Here is a 23,464-nt window from a genome sequence, read left to right as displayed (position 1 = left end):
AAGTGACTTGGGCCATTACCACAGAATATGCAATGCTAGCTGAAGCAGAGCAGAGCAATGGTGATGGTGCTATTGCCATCCAAGGCCAACCAGGGCAGTGCCATTTGTGTCAATGCTATGCAAGATGGAGCTGGGTAGTGCCACTGGGCTGCGGCTGTGCATGTCAGAGCAGAGTCACCACATGAGGTGGAGCAGATCGGTGCCGCTGGCACCAACACCACAGAGGTGGAGCAGGGTGGTGCCGCTGGTACCGAGGCCACACGAGCTGAGCAAGGTGGTGCCACTTGTGCTCATGCCACTTGAGGTGACTAGGGTGCTCCCACTAGCGCCAATGCCACAGAGGCAGAGCAGGGAAGTGCTGCCAATGCCATGGAGGTGGCACAGGGCGGTGCTGTTGGTGCCAATGGCACACGAGATGGAGCACGCTGGTGTGAATGCCATGTGAGGTGAGGAGGGCGGTGCTGCTGCTGCTGCATGCCAGGAGCCCGACAGCTGGGCTGCATGGCTGCTGGGGTGGGTGCGCCTGTGGCTGAGGGGCTGGGTTTGGTGGGTGAGCTCAGCAGCCCCAAGCCTGGACTGACACACGAGGTGCCACCCTCCCCCCAAGGGCGCTCAGTCCCTGCGGAGGCCTCGCCTCCCCCACCCCGCCAGGGCCAGGCCTCCTAGCAACAAGCAGCCGGCGCCGGCCGCCCAGGCCCGCATCAGGCCAGGGGGCGGGCTCTTCCGGTTCAAGTCGGAGCGGAGGAAGCCGGGCGGCCATCTTGGATCCTCCATCGCGGAGCGGGCGGCGCTGAGCGGCAGAGTGGGGGCGGGGGCTGTAGGCTGCCGGAGCGGGGCCCTGACACCCGGCTCAGAAGGCGCAGGGGAGCCCGGGCCAGCCGGGTGGCGGTGGCAGGTGGGGGAGGCCCAGCATGCGAGCGGAGGCCCGGTGAATCGGGGCTGGGGGGAGAGGGAAGCGCTTCGGAGCGGGCCTGCCTGGCTGCCGGTGCTCGGAGCTGGCTGCGGAGAGGCGGCTTGTTTTCCTGGCCGGGCTCTGCAGCGCCCCGCTGCCTTCTCCGGCCCGCTTCCTCGCCCCCCCTCAGCCCGCTGCGCTCTGCGAGGATCCCCCCACCGCCTCCCCCCCTCGGCGCGCTGGGCTCCTAAGCTGGCTGGAGGATGAGCCCTGAGGACTCCCAGGGGCAGACGCTGCTCCATCGCCAGGCTGGAATATAGCTCAGAAGTGGGGTGGCGGCGGTGGAAATAAGCAGCCCCCCACCCCGTCCCTTGATGGTGGCCCTGCGTAACCACTGTCTCGCGGCAGAGTGACAAGCATTATTTAGGGGAGTGGTAGGTTTTTGTTGGGGAGGGGGGTGTTCTGTTTTGCTGTCGGAGGCAGCCGGTGCTCCAGCACAAGCGAATTAAAATGTCCACTAGAACTCCATTGCCTACGGTGAATGAACGCGACACTGAGAATGTAAGTAACCTGGGAGCGCCGGCTGGGCTTTCTGTGGCGTGGGGGCGTGCGTGGGCGCTGCTGGGGTGGCCGGATCTGTCTGTCACCTAAGGAACGTGTGTGCTGAAGTGCTCTGGGGACTCTGTCACTCGTGTGGCGGAATGTGACTGCTATACACAAAGGATGGCATGCCTAGAGAGGGGTGGGTGTATTGTGTCCAGACACACAAATGCCTCAGAAGAAAAACTGCCAGAGAGAAATGTGCATTTGTTTTAGCAGATGTTGGCCCTCTATGCCAATATAAATCCATAGGTGTAATTTGAATGAAAGACACTGTACAGAATCAAACTGTGTAATTTAAAATCCCCAAAGTGGAGCCTGGCGTCGTGAGTAAATACCATGTTCCTACTGTTGTGACACTGGTTCAAGGCACTGTCCTGGCAGCTGGATGTTGTTAAACAGATGTTTTACCGGTGTGTGAAGAGTATTGTTATTGTGAGTGCTGTCATTGAGGTCTTATGCCTGCTTACTAAATTACAGTTTAACTAAGTGTTTCTCAAGAGCTTGATTTGCTGGTGGTAGTGTTAAAAAAATGACAAACCCTGTAATGTTTTAATGTATCATATGCAGTGCAAATACGGTCTGTCTCATATATTAGTGATGCAGAATTTGGGAAAAATAATCCATCTGACCTGATGTTTGAAAGTTGAAGTGTAAAATAATTGCTGAAACAAGCCAATAAAGCACTAGCAAACAGGGTGCAGAGAACAATCCTGTACTGGCAGGGGAGGACTGGGTGACCTAGATAAAGCTTTCCAGCTCTAATTTGTATGATTATTAATGGATAGAATAATGGGTTTATTGTCACCTGTTCAGATGATGATGAAAGGTCCCGTTTTCTGAAATTAGCAGTAAAGTCAGAAAGTCTTCCCTCTGTTAAAGGGCAGCATTTGACAGTCAGTGCTAAATATATTGTAAACTGCATGTTTTTAATAGGCTCAAGTTAACAGTAATATTACAGTTTATTAAAATATTTCAGATAAAATGCTATGTAGAAACCTAATATAATCAAAAATCAAACTCAGTGAGACAGATCCTCTCTAAGTAGGAACCTTATTTGCTTAAAGTTGAGACAAAAGTTATTTGAGCTCAGAATAATCAATCTAAAAGGAAAAATTATTAAGAAAAATACAGGTTGTTTAGTGTGAGAGGATATGCAGATGAGTTGTAGTTTATACCGCTCTGAAGCACAAATAAGCAAAATCAGTGAGCATTATTTATATTTCTTTCATTATGAATATAACCTGGTGTCCTTTAGAAACCATATGCTGGGTCTGAGTGAAGGTGATTGGGGAGAGAGATACCTGTTTTGAACTGAAATAAGGAAGATTTAGGCTGAATATTAAGAAAATTGCTAAATTTGTTAGAGCGCAAGTAGTCTTCTAAGAGAATTGGTAGAAATCCTATTGCTGGAGACATTTTAAAACAAGACCAGACAAAGCATTAGAAAACATGCTGCATAAAACAGTCACTGTATTAGTAGGATTTGGATTTTATTGACATAATAGTCATTTCTCTCATCTATGATTTTTTTTTGTTTGTTTTATTACTTGGTACAGCCTGCAGGCCAAGGGCTGTATTGAGGAAAAAGTCAACTAAGCATATTTTGTTGCAAAATCTCAGTGGGCTTCAGCCTAAGGGCCAGAGCTGCCCTGTTGAAGAAAAGCATAAAAAAATAAAATTGTAGTGACCTTTTGTATTCAGCTGAACTTCCAAATGGCCTAAACAGATTCCCCTGTAATGTTTTGGCCAGTCATTGTGCTCCTAGCTGCATTGGATCAAGGTTTTTAAACTCTAGTTTGGCCTTATCCTGATCAACCAGTCAAACCACTTTAGAAAGTGTTTAAAACTGGTTCTATAATTTGGTTTAAATCCTAGTTTAATACTTCGGAAACATGTTATTTGACATTTGGGACTAGAGTTGAAGTTTTTTCCATGGAGGATATTTCATTCCGGTTTCAAAATATAGAACAAACTCCTTAGTAATTTTCTTAATTATTGTACAGTGCTTGTCTTCAGTGCTTGCAGACATGTCACTTTATACTCTGATCAAGGCAAAATTGCAAGGTAAGCAAAACTGAGCTGGGTAACCACTCAGGAATTCCTGTCGTTAGTAGTATTGTCATTCAGTAGGCTAATTCTTCCTTTTTAGTCACACTGAACCAAAACCCATGTATATAGTACTGTACTGCTTGAAGTGCCGCCTTTCAGATGTCGTGACCATCAGTGATACAAATATTTGCTCTAGGAACTTTAATGTAAAGTGTTGTTCTGGCCAAATTTCAACTCTGATATTTACATTTTCTGCCTAAATTACCTATAAATTCAATTGTATGCAAAATTAATTTTATTCCTATCTTAATTCTAAAATAGCATATAATTCGCTCCTAGTCTAACTGTTCTTCCACCTCAAAGATGGTTGTATTTTATTGGAAGGTAAAATGAAGCCTTAATTACCTAGATGAGCCTTAATTAATGTTCCTAAAGCACTTTGATCTTTAGATGAAAGATGCTGAGAAATGCAAAATATTCAGAGAGCCTTTGGGCCATGGTCATGGGACCCCTTAATGTCTTCTCTATACTAGGAAAATTACCTAGTGCTGATAAAGGATACAGTTTAACCAGTATTAAGCCTGGTTTAACTCCTACATGTAGGCAAGGACAAATCACACTCTGAAACCTGTCACATTAAGTGATGTTTCTGAAACTCTGGTTAGTTTTTGAAATGATAGTGTACAAAGTTTGTCTTTGTCTCTGTTTGCAGTTCACCATATTCAGCAATGGGTGATTTCTGAAATGTAGACAAGGCCTCATTATCCGTGCTTCATTTTTTTTCCTGTTTTCTCCTTTTTTTTTAGTTAATAAAAGGCAATGTATAGCTCTCTTTGTTACCGAAAGATCCTTCAAAATGTAAACAGTTAGAGTGGAAAGTTTGTCACAGTGCTTTTCCCTGAAGACTGTTGGTTATTCGTGTTTCCCAGCCAAAAAGGGCTGGCCATTGAGGCTCAAGTATCTGTGGCCAGGAGTCCCTTATTTTTTGTAGGAACAGGATCGGGGTGACTCATTCGTAGGGGAGCTATCTGACTTCCACTGATGGCACTAGGACTGCTGCAGGCTGGCTGACTGTCTGAAAATGAGCTCTGAGCTACCATTGTAGCTTCTGGCCACAAGGGTGGAGCAGCTCATCTGAGGAACCTGCTAAGCTGAAGGCTGCTGGCCATACCTACTAAGTCTCCTGGTATGTCAGGGAGATTCCCGTTTACCACCAAAAATTCCCAACTTCTAATTTAGTAATGTTGTCACCTGCATAAAAAATCTATTTGTCAAATTAAAAAATTCATTTATATTACTCAGAATCGTATGCATCAGCTACATATGCGCATCTGCCCCCCACCCCGAGTCAGTCAGAGACTGATGCACGTGTGTGGCTGACTCACAAGATTCTGGGTAACGTATTGCTATTTAAAGTAAGAGGGTGAAACCTCTTCTGCCCTCTCCCCCCCCCCCCATGGCTGACCCCTGCCCAAGGATGGGTGCTAGTCTGCCACAGCTCTGATGCACCATCTCTTTCCTGGGTATAATGACAGCCTCTATATGGCCAGGGCTCTCTGGCCTGGATATGTGTGTCCTCAGCCATTGGGAGAGCCCCAGGCCTGGATAGGGTTCATTGGTCAAGTGTCCCAGGGGCTGGGCTATGTCAGAGTTCCCAGTGGTGGTAGATCTTTTGGCTTAAGAGGAGCCCTGTACATTGGAAATCCTTCGAATGAATAAGATTTTAAAAAGCATGAAGAAGTGGAAGGGATGAGATAACAACTTTCAGGCTAATTAATTTTATTTATTTTATACTTCTATTTTATTGTATTTCCATTACATATATTGTATATCTGTAAAGGAATGAGGTAACTGTTTTGAGCAGTTCTTAATTTTGCTAACTACTATGAATTCTAAAGTTTAAATAATTGGGGGAAAATAACTACAATTTGCCCTTTAGTAATCTCATGGCCGTAGCTAATATGGGGGATTTCCCATTTTAAAAATGTTGAGATGTTGGTAACTATTACTCCTGAGGCATCCTGTGCCAAAAAATTAAAAATTCTGTGCATAATCTTTTAAAATTCTGCAGGTTTTATTTGTCAATAAATTAATGCAGAGGCTCCACATGGCAGTGTGGAGCATAGACCACTGGCTGCATGAAAGTGGGAAATTGCCCAGCAGTTCCCCCACTCCCACCCCTGGACACGGACTCAGCAGTGATGCTGCACTCGACTCTGACGCAGCACAAGGCCTGAGTCTGCCCCAGAAACACCCTAGGGCCCTGCCCCTCTGTGCCAGATACACTAAGTATGGGTCAGGCAAGTTCAACCAGCAGGATGCAAGTGTGAAGGGACTCAGTGTGGCGGGATCTGGGTGTGGGGTGAGAGGGTTCTCTGTGGGACAATCTGGGTGCTGGCAGCTTAGTGGGGGGTCTAGGTGTGGGGGTATCTGGATGCACAGAGGCTCATGGGGGATGGAGGGGAGGTCCAGGTGCAGGGGCAATGGGACCCTGCAGGGGCTTCCAGGTGAAGGTGATTGGGGCTCAGTGTAGCAGTCTAGGTGTGGGGGTCTCAGCAGGGGAGTCCGGGTGCTGGGGGAGTGGGGTTTGGTGGGGTAGGGGTCTGGGTGCAGCTAGTTGGGGGTAAGTGATGTGGGGGCTAGGGTGGTGGGGCTCATCAGGGTGGGGATTTGAGTGCAGGGAGCTCAATAGGGAGTGGTTGGGGTTCAGGGTGGGAGTCTGGAGGCAGAGGGGCTGGGTGAGGGGGGCTCCAGATGCAGGAGTTGAGGTTCAGTGGGGTGGGGTTTGGGTATAGAGTGCTAGCGGGGGTTGGGGGTGTATGGGTGAGGCTTGGCAGGGGTGTCTGGGTATGGAAGGTCGGATGCATGGAGTTTAGGAGGATGGGGGAGCAGCTGCCCATACAGTGACCCCCCTCCCCCTGCGTAGCTGAGAAGTGATGGGGGCGGGAAGCAGGGGAAGATGCTGAGCTTCCTGCAGCTGGGTGGGGGTGGGGGTTCTTGGTGTTGGCCTGACGCAGCCCCAGCCTCTCCTTGCAGGGGAGGAGGAAGTCCCATCTGAGACAGGTTTGGTTACAGAGACCCCCTTGGGACTGTCACCTGACATGCTGATATTACCTTTGAGCTCATTTTCCACTGCCAGCTTGGAACTTCAGAATCCTGCCTTGTTGAGCCAGACGCACTAGTCTGCTGCATGAGGTCCATGCCCCTGAAGCTGCAGACTTTAACCAAAACTGCTCAGCAAGTTACCTATTTCCAGCACCCAGTTCCCAATGGGATTCATACCCCAAATAAATTCATTTTACTCTGTATAAAGCTTATGCAGGGTAAACTCATAAATTGTCTGCTCTCTATAACACCGATAGAGAGAGATGCACAGCTGTTTGCACCCCCAGGTATTAATCACTTACTCTTACTTAATAAACAAAAGTGATTTTATTAAGTATAAAAAATAGGATTTAAATGGTTTCAAGTAATAGACAGTACAAAGTATGTTACCAAGCAAAGCAAAATAAAACAAAACACGCAAGTCTAAGGGTATGGCTACACTTGCAGCAGTACAGCGCTGCCGCGGGAGCGCTTCCGCGGCAGTGCTTTGAAGTGTGAGTGTGGTCGCAGTGCCAGCGCTGGGAGAGAGCTCTCCCAGCACTGCAGGTACTCCTCCTCCCCGTTGGGATTAGCTTACAGTGCTGGGAGCGTGTTTACACTGGTTCTTTGCAGCGCTGTAACTTGCTGCGCTCAGGGAGGTGTTTTTTCACACCCTTGAGTGAGAAAGTTGCAGCGCTATAAAGTGCCAGTATAGCCAAGGCCTAAGCCTAATACATTAAGAAACTGAATACAGGTAACTCTCACTCTGAGATGTTCCAATAAGCATTTTTCACAGACTAGACTCCTTCCTAGTTTGGGCCCAATCCTTTCCCCTGGTATAGTTCTTGTTGGTTCCAGCTCAGATGATAACTAGGGGTTTTCTCATGACTGCAGCCCCCTTTGTTCTCCTTCACCCCCTTTATAGCTTTGGCACAAGGCAGGAATCTTTTGTCTCTATGTCCCCACCCTGCCTTCTAAATGGAAAAGCACCAGGCTTAAGATGGATTCCAGTACTAGGTGACATGGTCACATGTCCTGTGAGACCCCAAGCCTCCATTCTTCCCGATCTGACTCACAGGAACACAGGAAGGCTTACAAGTAAACAGAGCCATTTGCAACCAATTGTGCTGGTCAGTGGGAGCCATCAAGATTCTAAGTAGATTATAAGCTTTGTAATGATACTTTACAAGAGATCTTTGTATAAAGCATATTTCAGTTACATTATATTCACACTCATGTGGAGTGCAACCTCACACCGTCCTCTCCTGCCTCCAGCTCAGCCGGGAGTAGCAGCTGATCCCGGCTCAGGGTAGGAGCCACTGGCTGGGGTGTTCCCAGCCTGTAGTGATTTACCTCTCTGCCGGCTGCTCTGGATGCCTGAAACAATATACCTGCACTGCTAGAGAGTGGTGTGTGACTGATCTTGCAGCTTCCCTGTCAGAAAGTCATTTTTCTGCAGGGAAGAAACGAAATCTGTGGAGGACATGAATTCTGTACATGCACAGTGGCACAGAATTTCACCAGGGGTAAACTATGCTTGCACAAACCCAACCACAAGTAGGTGGGCTCCACTTCTGCAAAAGGAAGTTCCTGGTAGCTCTGAAGTCCCTCTCAAAATCCTAAGTATGGCCCTGAAAGTGTTATGTTATTATTTAAAGTGCGTTAATTTGTGCAGATTAGGGTGTTTGCAGACAATCTGGAAGATTAGATTTGATTTATGCAATGTTTACTAGAAATGTCCTATTATAAATAGAAGTATGTAATCGGAAGGCTATCTCTGGCAACATGAAATTAGGGTCAGAAAAATCCTGTGTACCTTTTGCCAGGGATAGCTCTCCTTGAATGTTTTCATAAGATATTTTAAACATTGAGATAACTGAAAAGAGAAGAAAAGTTTCAGGGGTGACTTGATTACTGTCTGTAAGTACCTATATATGGAACAAATATTTCATAATGGGCTCTTCAGTCTAACAGAGAAAGCTATAACACCATGTGATGGCTGGAAGTTGAAGCTAGACAAATTCTGATTGGAAATAAAGCATACATTTTTAACCATTGGAACAATTTACTGAGGATCATGGTGGCTACTCCATCACTGGCAATTTTTAAATGACAATTGGATGTTTTTCTAAAAGATATGCTCTAGGAACTATTTTGTGGAAGTTCTATGACCTATGTTGTATAGGAAGTCAGACTAAATGATCATCATGGTCTCTTTTATAGCAATTCACAGGTTCCAGACCAAATTAAATTGCCACCTTCACTTAGAAGAAATTAAATGTACCCTAATAAGCAAACGAAGCCCAATCTTTGCCCCCCCTGCAACAGTTACACAGGAAACGCCACATGAAATGTTTTGTGCTTATCACAAATTTAATTAAGGGTATGAAATATACTCCTTTGGATTTTTTTAGTACTTGGAATACCTTTAAATACCACATTGTACTTTTGAACTACATCTAATATATGACTATTCTTGCAGTGTATTAAGAGTTAATAGTTTGGCATGTTAAAGTTAGGCATGTCACATGCCAGTTTGACTGAATCATCTAATCCAATGGTTCTCAAACTTTTTTTCCCGCGGACCAATTGAAATTTGCTGAGGGTCTTGGCAGACCACTAAATGACCTTTCCAAATGTTTGTACCATTAGCTAATTATTGCAAAGCACTTTGGATAAAAGTGCTGTATAAAAATAACCCTTAATAATTAACATTTTCTGTTCTACAAATAAAAGCACACAACTCATATTTTAATATCAGTAGTCTTACCTTTCTAATATGATGGGTGTGCCCTCTCTCCCTGACTGTGGCAGCCTCCGAACTGGGGCTGAGAAGGAGGGGGATCTCTCCCCAGCAGCTGCAGCCCTGGAGCTGGTGAAAGTCACCTCTTTATCTGGACGCCGCAGCCTGGCATGTCCCAAATTCCCCCCCACCCCCTCTTCTCACCTCATTGCCCCCTCTCACGTACCCCCTATTCACACCAAGGCTACCACCTCACCTTACATGTGTGTCTTGTCCAGGAACCTAATTAGTGGAGCCATGCCTGCACGGCTCCACTAATTAGGTGGGTGGTCCTTCATTCTCTCATGTACAGCTGCCCAGGCACGCATCTTAGCGGGAACTATCCACGGACCACCTGAATGGAGCTCATGGGCCACAGTTTGAGAACCTCTGATGTAATCTGTATCTCCCAAGTTAGATGTAATCCGTATCTCCCAAGTTAATTGGGTGTTGTGGCACAACCAAAATGCCTTTTTTTGGTAGGCATTTCACAAAATACATTCTTGCATTTTGATGAAGCAGTTTTCATTCTTTCTATGTTACATACACTACATGCATAAACAACTAAAAGAAAACTGTACCCCTCTAGCTTGACCCAGAAACAACTCCTCATTGATTAAAATTCAAGAGTGGTGCAAGCATAGATAATTCTGGCTAAGATTGGAGGTAACTGTCCCTCTAGATCCCTTGTTTCTCACAATAGCATGTTTTTGCTACTTCCTCCCATGCTTGGTCAAATACCACCTCTCTCCGGGACTTTGCTGTCACAAAAATGGGAGAGACTAAGGACTTGTCTACACTTAAAGCACTGCAGCAGCACAGCTGCACATGTGTAGCTGCATTGCTGTAGCACTTAAGGCTTGGCTACACTTGTGAGTTACAGCACATTAAAGGAGTCGTGGGTGCACTAGCTCACTACCCGTCCACACTGGCAAGGCACGTAGAGGGCTCTGACCCTATGGCTAGAGTGCTCCTGGTACTCCACCTTGGCGAGTAGAATAACATTTGATTGGCCCCTGCTGGAGCACACCAGCATCAGCGTGAACAAGGTGTTGTATTACTGTGCTCTGATCAGCCTCTGGAAACCTCCCATAATCCCCTTAAGTCAAAGTGGCCACTCTTTGAAAACTCCGTTTGACAGCTGGCTGCTTATCTGCTCTGAGACAAAGGAACCATTACTGTGGAATGCTGTGTGAAAGAGAGGTGGGAGGGAAGGTCTGCTGCTTTCTGAACTTACAAGACAGCATGCTGACATGCTCTGAGCCCCCCAAAAACCTACTCTGTCTCCCCTCACATATACACAACACGCTACCACCCCCCATTTGAAAAGCACGTTGCAGCCACTTGCATGCTGGGCTAGCTACCACAATGCACTGCTCTCTGTGGCCGTTGCAAGAGCTGCTAATGTGGCCATGCCAGTGCGCTGGCAGCTGTCAGTGTGGACAGACTACAGCACTTTCTCTGCTGCGCTTTATGAAGGCTAGTTTAACGCAAAGTGCTCCACATCTGCAAGGGTAGCCACGATGGGAGGGTTTCTCTTGTCCATATAGGTATTCCATTCCTGAGAGTTGGTCGCTGTGTTGACAGGAGAAGCCGTCCCGTCAACAGAGCACTGTCTACGCAAGAGGTTTGGTCAGCGTAACTACATTGCTCAGGGAGGTGGATTTTCCCTATCCCTGAGTGGTGTACATATACCAACATAAGTTGCTAGTGTACACCAAGCCTAATCAAGCTTCTTTTGAGGATGAGAGAATGCTACCTCGTTCTGTTTAGAGTGGCGAATGTCCTCCCCTTAAATTGGTAGAAGTTGAACTGCTATGGAGAGGTTCCTAATAGACTATATATACACTTAGGGGTTGATTTTGAGGGGTGCTGAGCACCCACTGATTTAAATGAAACTGTCTCTTTTGATCCAATTTAATAAGTATATTTATGGGTCAAAGCATATGTCTTCTAAAACGGCATCTTGTTGAGCTATTATGTATCTAAGCTTTTATATCAGATTTGTTCCTGCAAATTGTTTTTCTAACTGCAAGCTTGACCTGATGTCTGGGTCCTTTTTGTTTCATATATAATTACTAACAATGATGATTCTGGAACCAACTTAGTTGGCAATTTTATTGATGATGCAGAGTAGAATGTAGCTTGCTCCTCTTAGCTACTACTCTCCAGTGCTGATGTCAGTAAATATTCATTTTGGTCAGTAAATAAAGCAAATATTACTTGGAAAATACGATAAATTTCAGATCCAGATATGTGAGTATCAAGTGCCTTAAAAAAGTTTATTTTCTAAACACTGCCACAGTTGGGAATATTTTGTATTAAAAGGATTCCTATGTTGAGTTTTGTAACCCATGATTAGCAGTAGACAACAAAATAGATTTGTTTTCATATAGTATATGGAGTGTGGCTCACGCTGATCATTTGCTGTGTCTGATGGAACTGAGAAAAATCAGGGATGTGACTACACTGGAAGGGGTCTCCTAGGCAGAGTAGCAGCACTCTTAGTAGGCTATTGCCCTACAAGAGCAATTTGTCTCTTGTCTATGGTTACTGAGCCTTAACTAGCAAATTATTTCCTATTCTGGATCTTTGGTGTTATGATAACCAGCTTTGTCACTGAGCTTCTGTCCACTGAACTCATTCGTTGTCCTACACAGTTATTAGTATTTCTCATGCGGAGCTAACATAAAACAATTTGAGGGATGGAAATCTCTTTGCCACATATGGCAGGGCATCACACATCCTGTTGTTGGCCAGTCAATGTTATTAGCCCTCACATGTCTACTGAATGCAGTGTTTTGGGGCTCTGTCACGTTTGCTGAGACTAAGTGAGTGTGTCCCCAATCCCCCTCCCCAGGGAGTTGGGAGAATTAGGGGTATGTGTCATGATGTCTAGGCTATTTGTACTAAAGATTAATTTCTTTTTTATTTTAACTGATTGTTGTTCGGCAAGTGTGACCTTGTTTAACTGGCCAGTCAGTTTCATTGAGTGTCATTCATTGAGTGGACAAATGGCAGGAGATTATCTGTCTGAGGCCGTAACATTGTATTTGCACAATAAATTGTTTCTTTCTGAGAGCAAGACTCGGACTTGGAACCATTCAAACCATCTTACTAAATGCTTATGGTTTAGTGATAGAAGATTCCTTTATCCCCTTCTTTAGTCAAATTCTGCCCTGACTTTTATATGCTCTATTTGATCACCACATTGACCATACTGTTGTGATTGCACATGTATAAACTGTTACTCCTGGGGGGAATTCTGCACCACTGTGCATGTGAAGAATTTGTCCCCCACAGATTTCTTTGCTTCCCTGCAGAAAAATGACTTTCTGATGAGGAAGCAAAAGGAAACTACAAAAGCGGTCATGCGACCCTCCCCAGAAGTATGTTTCAGGTGCCTAGGGCAGCCACCAGAGAAGTAAATCACTGTAGGGCAGGAGGCAGGACTGGGGAAGACCTGGCTGGTGGCTCCTACCCTGTGCCAGGCTCAACTGCTATTCCCGGCTGGGGTGGGGAGGACAGGACTTCCTCTTCCCCTCCATGGCATCCAGGGCCAGGTCAGACCCACCCCCAGATTTCTCCTCCAGCTGCAGGAAGTTCTGCAAACTCTACTCCCCCACTCCCCCCATCCCGCTTCCTTTATCCATTACTCCTCAGCTGCAGGGGGAGGGATCCCTGTACAGGGAGCTGCTCCCCAATCTGCCCAACCCCTCTGTATCCAGACCCCCTCATTTACCTAGACCCTCTCACTGACCCTCACCCCCCTTCATTCAGAACCCAGCCCCCAATGAGTCCCACTCCTCCTGCACCTGGACCATCCCGACAAGCCATCCGCACCCCACCAAGCCCGAACCAACTGCACCTGGATCCCAACTCCACTGAGCCCCATTCCCCCAGCATCTGGACCCCCCCACACACACTGAGCTCCCCATGCTCAGACCTCTCATGCTGAGCCCCAACCACCTTCACCTGGACCCCCCCTTCAGAGTCCCATAACCGTTGCACCCAGAACCCCCCAACAAGACCCTATGCATCCAGATCCCCCCCACACACCTGGATCCTCCACTGAGCCACCTGCACCCAGATTGCCCCGCACAGGGCCCTCTCAACCCCCACCTGTATCCCCTCACATTAAGCCCCTCCACACTTGGATCCTGCCTTGCTGAGCCTGCCAGCCCACATGGAGGGGCAGGGCCCCGGGGTGTTTCTGGGGCAGGCCCAGTCCTTACACTGTGTCAGGGTTGGGTGCAGCCTCATCACTGAGCCCATGTCCCAAGGCGAAGCTTCACAGTGATATTCCACCTCAGTGCAGTCAGTGGCCTGTGCTCCCCAGTGCCGTGCTGGAGCCTCCACATTTGATAAATAAAATTTGCAGAATTTTAAAATGGGTGCAGAATTTTTATTTTGGCACAGAATGCCCTCAGGAGTAAAACTAGGTACTTCTGCTAATGCCCTAGGGACCAGATTCTGTCCGAGTCCTTACTCGTGTTGAATAGTACCGTACATAGTCCCATAAATATCTATTGAATTATGTGTGAAGTAAGGAACACTGCTACCTCGATAGAATGCCACCTGATATAACACGAATTCGGATATAACGAGGTAAAGCAACGCTCCAGAGGAGCGGGGCTGCGCAATCTGGTGGATAAAAGCAAGTTCAGTATAACATGGTTTCACCTATAATGTGGTAAGATCTTTTGGCTCACAAGGACAGCGTTATATTGAGGTAAAGGTGTACTACTACTTAGTGTGAATGAAGGGAGTGAACCTGGGCTTTAAATACCTGATGGTGTTCTAATATTTCCAGTAACTTCATAATCTGGCTTATTAAATGGGAGTGGTCTATCTTTTTTTTCCTCACTTCACCTATATTATGAATAACACTAGGTTACTATGAAAATGAATTTCAAACATCCAATTTATTTTGTTTGCTTTCTGTATCTGGGGGTGGACAATGAAAAAACAAGTCAGTTCCTCAGTTTTACTTAATTTCTCAAATATTTGCATAATGTTTGAATGATAAACACTGCAGAGAATGGGATTTTTAACGTTTTTCCATTGAAATTTAAAAAAGCACATGTGGTGCAGCTTGTTAAATTGACATGATTCTTATTGGCTCCTTTACTTTCCAGAGAGTTCTATATAGCAGCCATAAAAATTAAGACAGATCACTTTACTTTGCTGTAACACAAAGCTATGAGTGACAGCAGAGGCAGTGGAGATGTTTACAGACCTTAGAAGACAGCACTATATATTAGCTTATGTTTGCTTGCTATGTGGAAGGCTGTCGTCATAACCACGTGAGCTAGAGACTTCAATTTTTTTAAAAGACAGTTTTGGTTCTGCAGAAATTGGTATCATTGGGCCTTCCTCTCAATAAACCTTCATAGACTGAGTGAGCAAGTAAATTTATTTCAAACCTTATGTGTAATCTGTTTAATACTTTATGCCCACTTGAAGAATTCAAAATGAAGTTCCATTTACCCCAGGTTTTCCCAGCTGTATTAGCAACTTCCTAGAGTACTATATTTAACTCTGAAATCTTACTAATTAGTGAATCTAATCATCCTCTCTGTCTTGAGTGTTTCTGATGCACCCATTGTGGTGTCTAAGCTCCGAATATTTAGATGTAATGTAGAGCTTACATTGTCCAAAGGAATGTCAACTGTCTGCTCCTCCATACTTCATTTGCTTTTTACTTTTTTCCTTTTCTTCTTTTTTTTTCTCTTCATGCTTATCATTATCTGGCCTTGAGAAAGGATGTCGTCTCTTCACTGGGGGAAGGCCTTTGCGAAAAGGTGGGTTTTGCATTGTGTTCTGAAAGTTTAGGCTCAATGAGATCTCCTGCAGTAAGATGTCTAACAACTGGGAGGTCCTGTGCTCCTCCTCTTTAAATGTCTTCCTGGAGTCAGACTCCCCATGGAGTAAAGCTGTCTCTCTGGGTTGGAAATGAAGAGGTGGTTTCTAATAAACTCTTCCACAGAGGGGTGGGTAAAATTAAGTTTAAAGATTAAGATTTTGGATTAGGGCACTGCATGTATCAAGACATGGAAAATTGGATAGATTTGTGACTAGGGTGTTGAACTGGAATTCAGGAGACACATTTTAATAATGGCTGTGCTACAGACTTCCTGTGTGATCTCTGGTTAGACAGGGCTGGTCTACACTTGAGGGGGTATCGATCTAAGATACTCAATTTCAGCTACGTGAATAGTGTAGCTGAAGTCAAAGTATCTTAGATTGATTTATCTCGGGTCCTCACAGCGCGGCATCGACGTCCGTGGCTCCTCATGTCAACTCCACTACCGCTGCTCGCTCCCGTGGAGTTCCGGAGTCGACGGGAGCATGTTCGGGGATCAATATATCGCATCTAGATGAGACGCGATATATCGATCCCCGAAAAATCAATCGCTACCTGCCGATACGGTGGGTAGTCTGGACGTACCCACAGTCTCTCTGTGCCTCAGTTTGCCATCTGTAGGGCAATGCAGTTGTTCCTTAACTGACCATGATGCGAGGATAAAGTCATTTTGTGACACACTGCTGTGGTGAGTGTCATAGAAGATCCTTTCCACATGCTTCACCCCCCAGTCATTTAATTTAAGAGGTTAATTGCTAATAAAACCCTAAATGGGGTTAAAATATTAATTTTTGTTTGTGATTTAAAAAGTTATTTAATGGCCCCAGCCTGCCCTTTGTTTCCTGGTTGAAGGCTGGGGCTGTTACAGAAGCCCTTGCTAGATGAAAACCAGTGGGCAGAACTGCATGTGTTAGGTTGGGACTTTGCCTGTGAAAAAAACAAACTGCTTCTATAAGGATAAGGTGGGGGGGGAGAGGGGAAAGGGGGATGTGCTGGTGGGTTAACAATGTGTTGAACCATTTGGTCAGGAAAGCAGCTTGCGAGCTATGCTGCTTGCCAGGGGAAGTGTGTAACTCTATTAGCAGGATAGGAGATACTGTACTATTTAAATCATGAACAGGTTGGAATATGAACAAGAGGCTGCTAGGCAGCTCTCCAACACCCCATTCTACAAGCCATTACCCTCTGATCCCACTGAGGGTTACCAAAAGAAACTACACCATCTACTCAAGAAACTCCCTGAAAAAGCACAAGAGCACATCCACACAGACACACCTATAGAACCCCGAGCAGGGGTATTCTGTCTGCTACCAAAGATCCATAAACCTGGAAATCCTGGATGCCCCATCATCTCAGGCATTGGCACCCTGACAGCAAGATTGTCTGACTATGTAGACTCTCTCCTCAGGCCCTATGCTACCAGCACTCCTGGCTATCTTCGAGACACCACTGACTTCCTGAGGAAACTACAATCCATTAGTGATCTTCCTGAAAACACCATCCTAGCCACTATGGATGTAGAAGCCCTCTACACCAACATTCCGCACAAAGATGGACTGCAAGCCGTCAGGAACAGTATGCCTGATAATGTCATGGCAAATCTGGTGGCTGAACTTTGTCCTCATCCATAACTATTTCACATTTGGGGACAATGTGTACCTTCAAATCAGCAGCGCTGCTATGGGTAACTGCATGGCCCCACAATATGCCAACATTTTTATGGCCGACTTAGAACAATGCTTCCTCAGCTCTCGTCCCCTAAAGTCCCTACTCTACGTGCGCTACATTGATGACATCTGCATTATCTGGACCTATGGAAAAGAAGCCGCTGAGGAATTCCGTCATAATTTCAACAACTTCCACCCCACCGTCAACCTCAGCCTGGACCAGTCCACACAAGAGAACCACTTCCTGGACACTACAGTATAATAAATGATGGCCACATAAACACCACCCTATACCGGAAACCTACTGACCATTATACTTACCTACATGCCTCCAGCTTTCATCCAGACCACACCACTCGATCCATTGTCTACAGCCAAGCTCTGTGATACAACCGCATTTGCTCCAACCCCTCAGACAGAGACAAACACCTACAAGATCGCTATCAAGCATTCTTACAGCTACAATACACACCTGCTGAAGTGAAGAAACAGATTGACAGAGCCAGAAGAGTACCCAGAAGTCACCTACTACAGGACAGACCCAACAAAGAAAGTAACAGAACACCACTAGCCATCACCTTCAGCCCCCTAATAACCCGTCTCCAGCGCATCATCAAGGACCTACAACCTATCCTGAAGGACGATCCCTCGCTCTCACAGATCTTGGGAGACAGGCCAGTCCTTGCTTACAGACAGCCCCCTAACCAGAAGCAAATACTCACCAGCAACCACACAACAAAAACACTAATCCAGGAACCTATCCTTGCAACAAAGCCCGTTGCCAACTCTGTCCACATATCTATTCAGGGGATACTATAATAGGACCTAATCATATCAGCCATGCCATCAGGGGCTTGTTCACCTGCACATCTACCAATGTGATATATGCCATCATGTGCCAGCAGTGCCCCTCTGCCGTGTACATTGGCCAGACCGGACAGTCTCTGTGTAAAAGAATAAATGGACACAAATCCAGACGTCAAGAATTATAACATTCAAAAACCAGTTGGAGAACACTTCAATCTTCCTGGCCACTCGATTAGACCTAAAATTTGCAGTATTACAACAAAAAAAACCTTAAAAAACAGACTCCAGTGAGAGACTGCTGAATTGAAATTAATTTGCAAATTGGACACCATCAGATTAGGCTTGAATAAAAACTGGGAGTGCATGGGCCATTACACAGAGTAAAACTATTTCCCCATGCTTATTTCACACACTCCCACCAATAGTTCCTTACATCTCCTTGTCAATTGCTGGAAATGGGCCATTTTCATTTCCACTACAAACAATTTTTTCTCTCCTGCTGATAATAGGTCACCTTAACTGATCACTCTCCTTATAGTATGTATAGTAATACCCATTGTTTCATGTTCTCTGTGTGTGCGTGTGTATTCCTTCCGTATTTTCCACTAAATGCATCCGATGAAGTGGGCTGTAGCCCATGAAAGCTTATGCTCAAATAAATTTGTTAGTCTCTAAGGTGCCACAAGTACCCCTGTTCTTTTTGTACTGCTTCTCTTGCTTCTCAGCTTCCCCAAGCTTTCCTGAACAAGCAATGACTTTCTAGATCAATTACCCTCTGCTACTTTGGGAATGCTTTGGATAGGTGGTAGAGGAGATTTCTTGTCCTTTTTTCCAACATGTGGAGACCTAGTGTAGCAGAAGGAACTTCGCCTGTTTGTCACTTTGTGCTGCCCTGATGACTTCTGCTACATGCACTGAAAGAAGAGTACATGCAAACCTCCTCTTCAGCTGTGGAGTGAAGGCTTGGGCTATTTTTAAAAAAAAAAACATACTCTCAAATTTAATACAAAAAGTGTGTTTCCATAGGAACTCGTATTGAGGATTTAGTAGCCATAAACGTTGACGTTTTTAAAAAGTGATTTAATGATGGAAGTAGTAAGAAGTATAACTTAACTGGTGGCTTTTGTTGCCATCACAATTAATGAGGCTTAATCTACTCTTAATATGCTGCTGCATCATCCCTCTTTTAACAAAAAATTGCATCCTGATTTAGCAGGTTCATTGAAGTTACTGTGTGGAAAATTGACCTAGTTGAGAAAATGAAAGCTAGAGTAAATCAGATACTTCAGGAAGATGGAACAGAGGAATAATTACCCTTTGATATGATAGAGGGACTTATTTAATTTAGAATTTTACAGCTCTGAAAGGATGCATAGGAACGGAATTCTTTGGTAATTGATATCCCTGCCTTTTGCATTATACCTGTCCAGTGTCAGGCCCTCTGCTCTGCCATCAGTTTCACAAGCAGAAGTAGATCTCATGCTGGAATTTATTAAAAAAAAAAAAAAATAAAAAATTGCAGATGTCATTTTCTTCTTTTGGGGGAATTCTTCACCATTATGTCTGTGCAGAATTCATGTCCCCTGCAGATTTCTTTTCTTCCCTGCAGGAAAATGACTTTCTCACAGAGAAGCCGCAAGAGTGATCACCTGCCTCTGCCCAGCAGCGTGGGCATGTCATTTCAGGTGCCTAGAGCAGCTGACAGAGAGGTCAATCACTGAGGGATTAGGTGGGGTTGTGGACTCTTCAGCCAGTGGCTGCTACCCTGCATTGGGCTCAGCTGCTAGTTCCGGCTGGTCTAGAGGCAAGAGACGATGGGACTTGCTCTTCCCCTGCAAGGAGTGGCTGGGTCTGGGTCAGACCCACATCCAGAAACCTCCTCCAGCTACAGGAAGTGCTATACCCTCCCCGCTTCCTGCCCCCATTGCTCTTCAGCCATGGTAGAGAGTGGTCACTGTATGGGGAGCTGCTCCCCCACTGCCCAACTCCCATCAAGATCTGCCTCCACCGAGCCTCACCCCCTGCACCCAGAATCCTTCCACCAAGTCCCCTGCACCTGAACCTTTGCCCCACTGATCCTCATCCCCTGTACTCGGAGGGCCCCCCGATACCACTTCCTCCCACTGAGCCCTACCCCCCTGCATCTGGACCCCTGCACCCAGACCATCCACTGCTGAGCTCCCTGCACTCGAGCCCCCACCCTGATGAGCCCCACCCCCTCTTGCACCTGGACCACCCAGACCCCCAACCTACTGAGTTCCAACCAGCTACACCCAGACCCCCACTCCATCAAGCCCCACTCCCTTAATGCCACTGAACCCCCACATCCAGAGCCCTCTGCTGAGCCCTATCCCCCTCAAACCCAGACCCTTCCTCTTAGCCATATCCACGTTAACCTGGACCCTCTGCAGAGTCCCATTGTCCCACCTGGAGCCCCTCAACGAGCCCCTGTGCATCCTCATCCCCCCTTCATCCAGACCCCCCACTGAGCCACCTGCAGTCAGATTGCCCCACACAGAACCCTCTCACCCCACCCTGGTTCCCCCGACATTAAGCCTCTCCATACCTGGATCTTACTGGGCTGAGCCAGCCTGCCTGCCACAGATTGGCAGGGCCCTGGGGTGTTTATGGGGAAGGCCTGGCCCTTGCACTGTGTCCAGATTGGGTGCAGCCTAACCGCTGAGTCAGTGTCCTGGAAGTGGGGAGGCTGCAGAGTGATCTCCCACTTCTGTGCAGCCGGTGGCCTGTGCTCCCCGCTACTATGCTGGAGTCTCCACATTTATTTATTGACCAATAAAAATTGCACAATTTAAAAATATTGTGTGCAGAATTATTAATTTTTTTTGGTGCAGAATTTCCTCAGGAGTAAGTTTCCTAACTCAGTGTTGCATCCAACCCAGGGGAATTCAGTGTTAAGTCTGATCTTGACAGTGAGAGAGAAGAATTGATCACTTGCACTTAACCACTAATTTTAGTTCTGTGATTGATTTGATTGCATTTTTTATGTGAAACCCAAGTAATTCCAAACCAGTAATGTGAATATACTAGGTGCTGCAAATGGATCAGTTGCTCAAAGCTGAAAACAGTTGAGCCAAATCAGTTGAGTGGAGAGAATATAAACAGAAAATTGAAAATGGTAATAGGTAACTGTATAAGAACATGTTACTAGATGTTCAGAAAGTACCATTGAGAGAGAATACACAGGTTAAAAAAAATCTTGTCTTAGAGGGGAAGTGAAAGCAGGTATAAAAAAGTGGAAATTGACACATCGATAGATATAGCTAAATGGGGAGAGTGAAAGCAGTGAATATAAACTAGGAATTGCAGAAAATTGGTATGGGAAGCAAACGGACATTTGTGACATGCAGAATTAAGGACAATAAAGAGTTTCTTAAATATATTAGGAGCAAAAGGAATCCTAACAATTGTTTTGGTTCATTACTAGATGAATAGTAGAATTTTAAAGAGGGAATCATTAATGAGCACATGTGTTTATAATGGCACCCCACAAGTATCAGTTCTTTGGCCCTATGTTATTTAATGTTTTTATCAATGGGCTGAAAGAGGATGTAAAATCATTACCAATAAAGCTTGTAGCTATTGCAAAGATTGAGAGAGTGGTAAATAATGAAGAGGAAAGGTCACTGATATGGAGCAATCTAGAATGCTTGGGAAACTGGGCTCAGGCTAACAATATGCGTTTCAGTACGGCCAAATGTAAGATCATTCACCTTGTCCTGCATTTTTTGTTCTTTACTTACAGGCTGGGCAACGCTATTCTCCAGAAACAGGGACTCTAAAAAAGATGTGAGGCTTCTTTGTGGCTAATCAGCAGAACATAAGCTGCGCCCAGTGTGATGCAATGACCAAAAAGGCTAATGCAATTCTTGCATGTATAAATAGGGTTATTGAGTAGGCATATGGAGGTTCTATTGTGTCTATATTTGGCACTGGTGGAATATTGTGTCCAGTTCTGGTATGCACAATGAAGAAGGATGTTGATAAATTGGAGAGTGTTTAACAAGATCCAATAGTTGGAAACTGAGGCTAGACAAATTGAGACTAGAAATAAGGCATGAGTTTTTAACAGTGAATGTAATTAACCATTGGAACAATTTACCATGGGTTGTAATGGATTGTCTGTCACTGGAGATTTTTAAATCAAGATTGAATGTTTTTCTAAAAGATATGCTCTAGTTCAACCACAGGTTTTGGACTTGAAGTATGAGTTAATTCAGAGAAGAGTTATGGCATGTGTAATGTAGATCAGACTAGATGATCACAGTGATCCCTTCTGTCCTTAAAAATCTCTGAAAGGAGTTAATCATTATGTGTTGCAACTGACACTTGTGCATTTGCAGCCCTGTCACGCCTGCAGCCCATTTGTGATCTCGTGCATGTAGCTGAGTTTGGAGCGAAATAGAATTCTGCTGGAGTGATACTTCCAGTTCAGTGAAGATTGCTGGGGCACTGAGTTTTAGGCTGCCCCCAGCTGGAAGAGTAGTAGAAGTTGCAAGCAGAGTGAGGAATTGAAGGAAGAGGTGACTGGATGGGAGCCACATTGGAGGTTGAGATGGGCAGCACCAACAGGGAAATGACAGCAGAGGGACACAAGCTAGGCGGCTTGCGGTTGGGGACAGTGTTTAGATACCCAAATGTGAAAGGTGTGTATGGTGTACATCCTGGGGGTTGGGATGGACAGTATGGAGGATACATAAAAATATTGGGTAAATGGAGAGTAGGAAAAACAGGGTGGATACAAATTGATTTTTTAAAGGATTTTTTAATTTAAATACATTTTTATTTAAAAATTACACTTAATATTAAATCTGAAATTATGGCAACCCATGTTAGAGCCTAAGTTGTCTACAATCAATCATTAAAAATAAATGTAAAAAAAAAATCCAAGTAGTATATATTTGCTGCCAAAATTTTAAACACGGTCAGACCCCTGAACTGGTGGAAGTTAGGGTTAAGCACCTGGATCCAGAGTTTGTTCAAGTGCTAAACCAGCTTTTGATAGCAGTAGCTGCTTTTGTAGGTGCAAAGAAAATATTTTCTTCTTCTCAGTTTATTCTACTAGTTCATTCAAGGACTAGTCCATCAAAAGGTTTTTGTTTTCTTCTTTGAATCCGTAAATCAAAACAAGGCATAAAAAGATGAAATCTCTTAATTCTAAAATCCTGAAGAATATGATGACCAGAAACAGTTCAATTAACTACAAATAATAGTTCCTTTTGTTTAATAAATCAATTTTAATGAGAAACATGTTTTGATAAACTTTTTTCTTATGTATTCAACATATTAAAGATAGTTTTATTTAAGCGATAACTCTGAAATGCTATTTTTGTACATATGTAATTGCATTCCAATTTCCATTCAAATGCTGCTCAACACAAATCCTGTGTAATATATATATTACACATTTGTGGGGTGTGTGTGTGTGTATATATGTATATATAACGAAAATGTAAATGGGGTGTGTATATACACACACATACATCATTTACATTTTCTAATGATTTAAAGATTAAGACTGAATGTATGTTAATCTATATAATTGCTTAAATGTATATAGATAGTATACCCTCTTAGTTAGCCAAAAGTAATACTGAATTTAGTCTAAAGACTCTATTTAGTTACAAATCAATATGTATTTATTGTAACCTGGCTTTTGGAAAATAACTTTAAAAAAAGTACAAATGCAAAATAAT

At 44.8% G+C, this 23,464-nt stretch overlaps 1 protein-coding gene across 5 annotated transcripts in view; it reads left to right on the top strand.

The window, feature by feature from the left end:
- The first annotated feature begins 768 nt into the window (after positions 1-768).
- The window catches only part of MARK3 (microtubule affinity regulating kinase 3), a 100,794-nt gene continuing 78,098 nt past the window's right edge, over positions 769-23,464 (top strand). For 2 of the 5 annotated variants that reach the window (XM_030558684.1, XM_030558682.1), the window contains exons 1-2: positions 770-1,453; positions 15,176-15,214. In XM_030558684.1, coding sequence (XP_030414544.1) covers positions 1,403-1,453; positions 15,176-15,214 — 90 coding nt within the window. In that variant the 5' untranslated portion in view covers positions 770-1,402. Of the gene's footprint in view, positions 1,454-15,175; positions 15,215-23,464 lie in introns of all 5 variants that reach the window. The other 3 variants (XM_030558679.1, XM_030558681.1, XM_030558680.1) reach the window with 3 other exon arrangements.

This window comes from Gopherus evgoodei, chromosome 4 (genome assembly GCF_007399415.2).
Source record: "Gopherus evgoodei ecotype Sinaloan lineage chromosome 4, rGopEvg1_v1.p, whole genome shotgun sequence".
Lineage (NCBI taxonomy): Eukaryota > Metazoa > Chordata > Testudines > Testudinidae > Gopherus > Gopherus evgoodei.
This window is presented reverse-complemented; position numbering and strand designations above follow the sequence as displayed.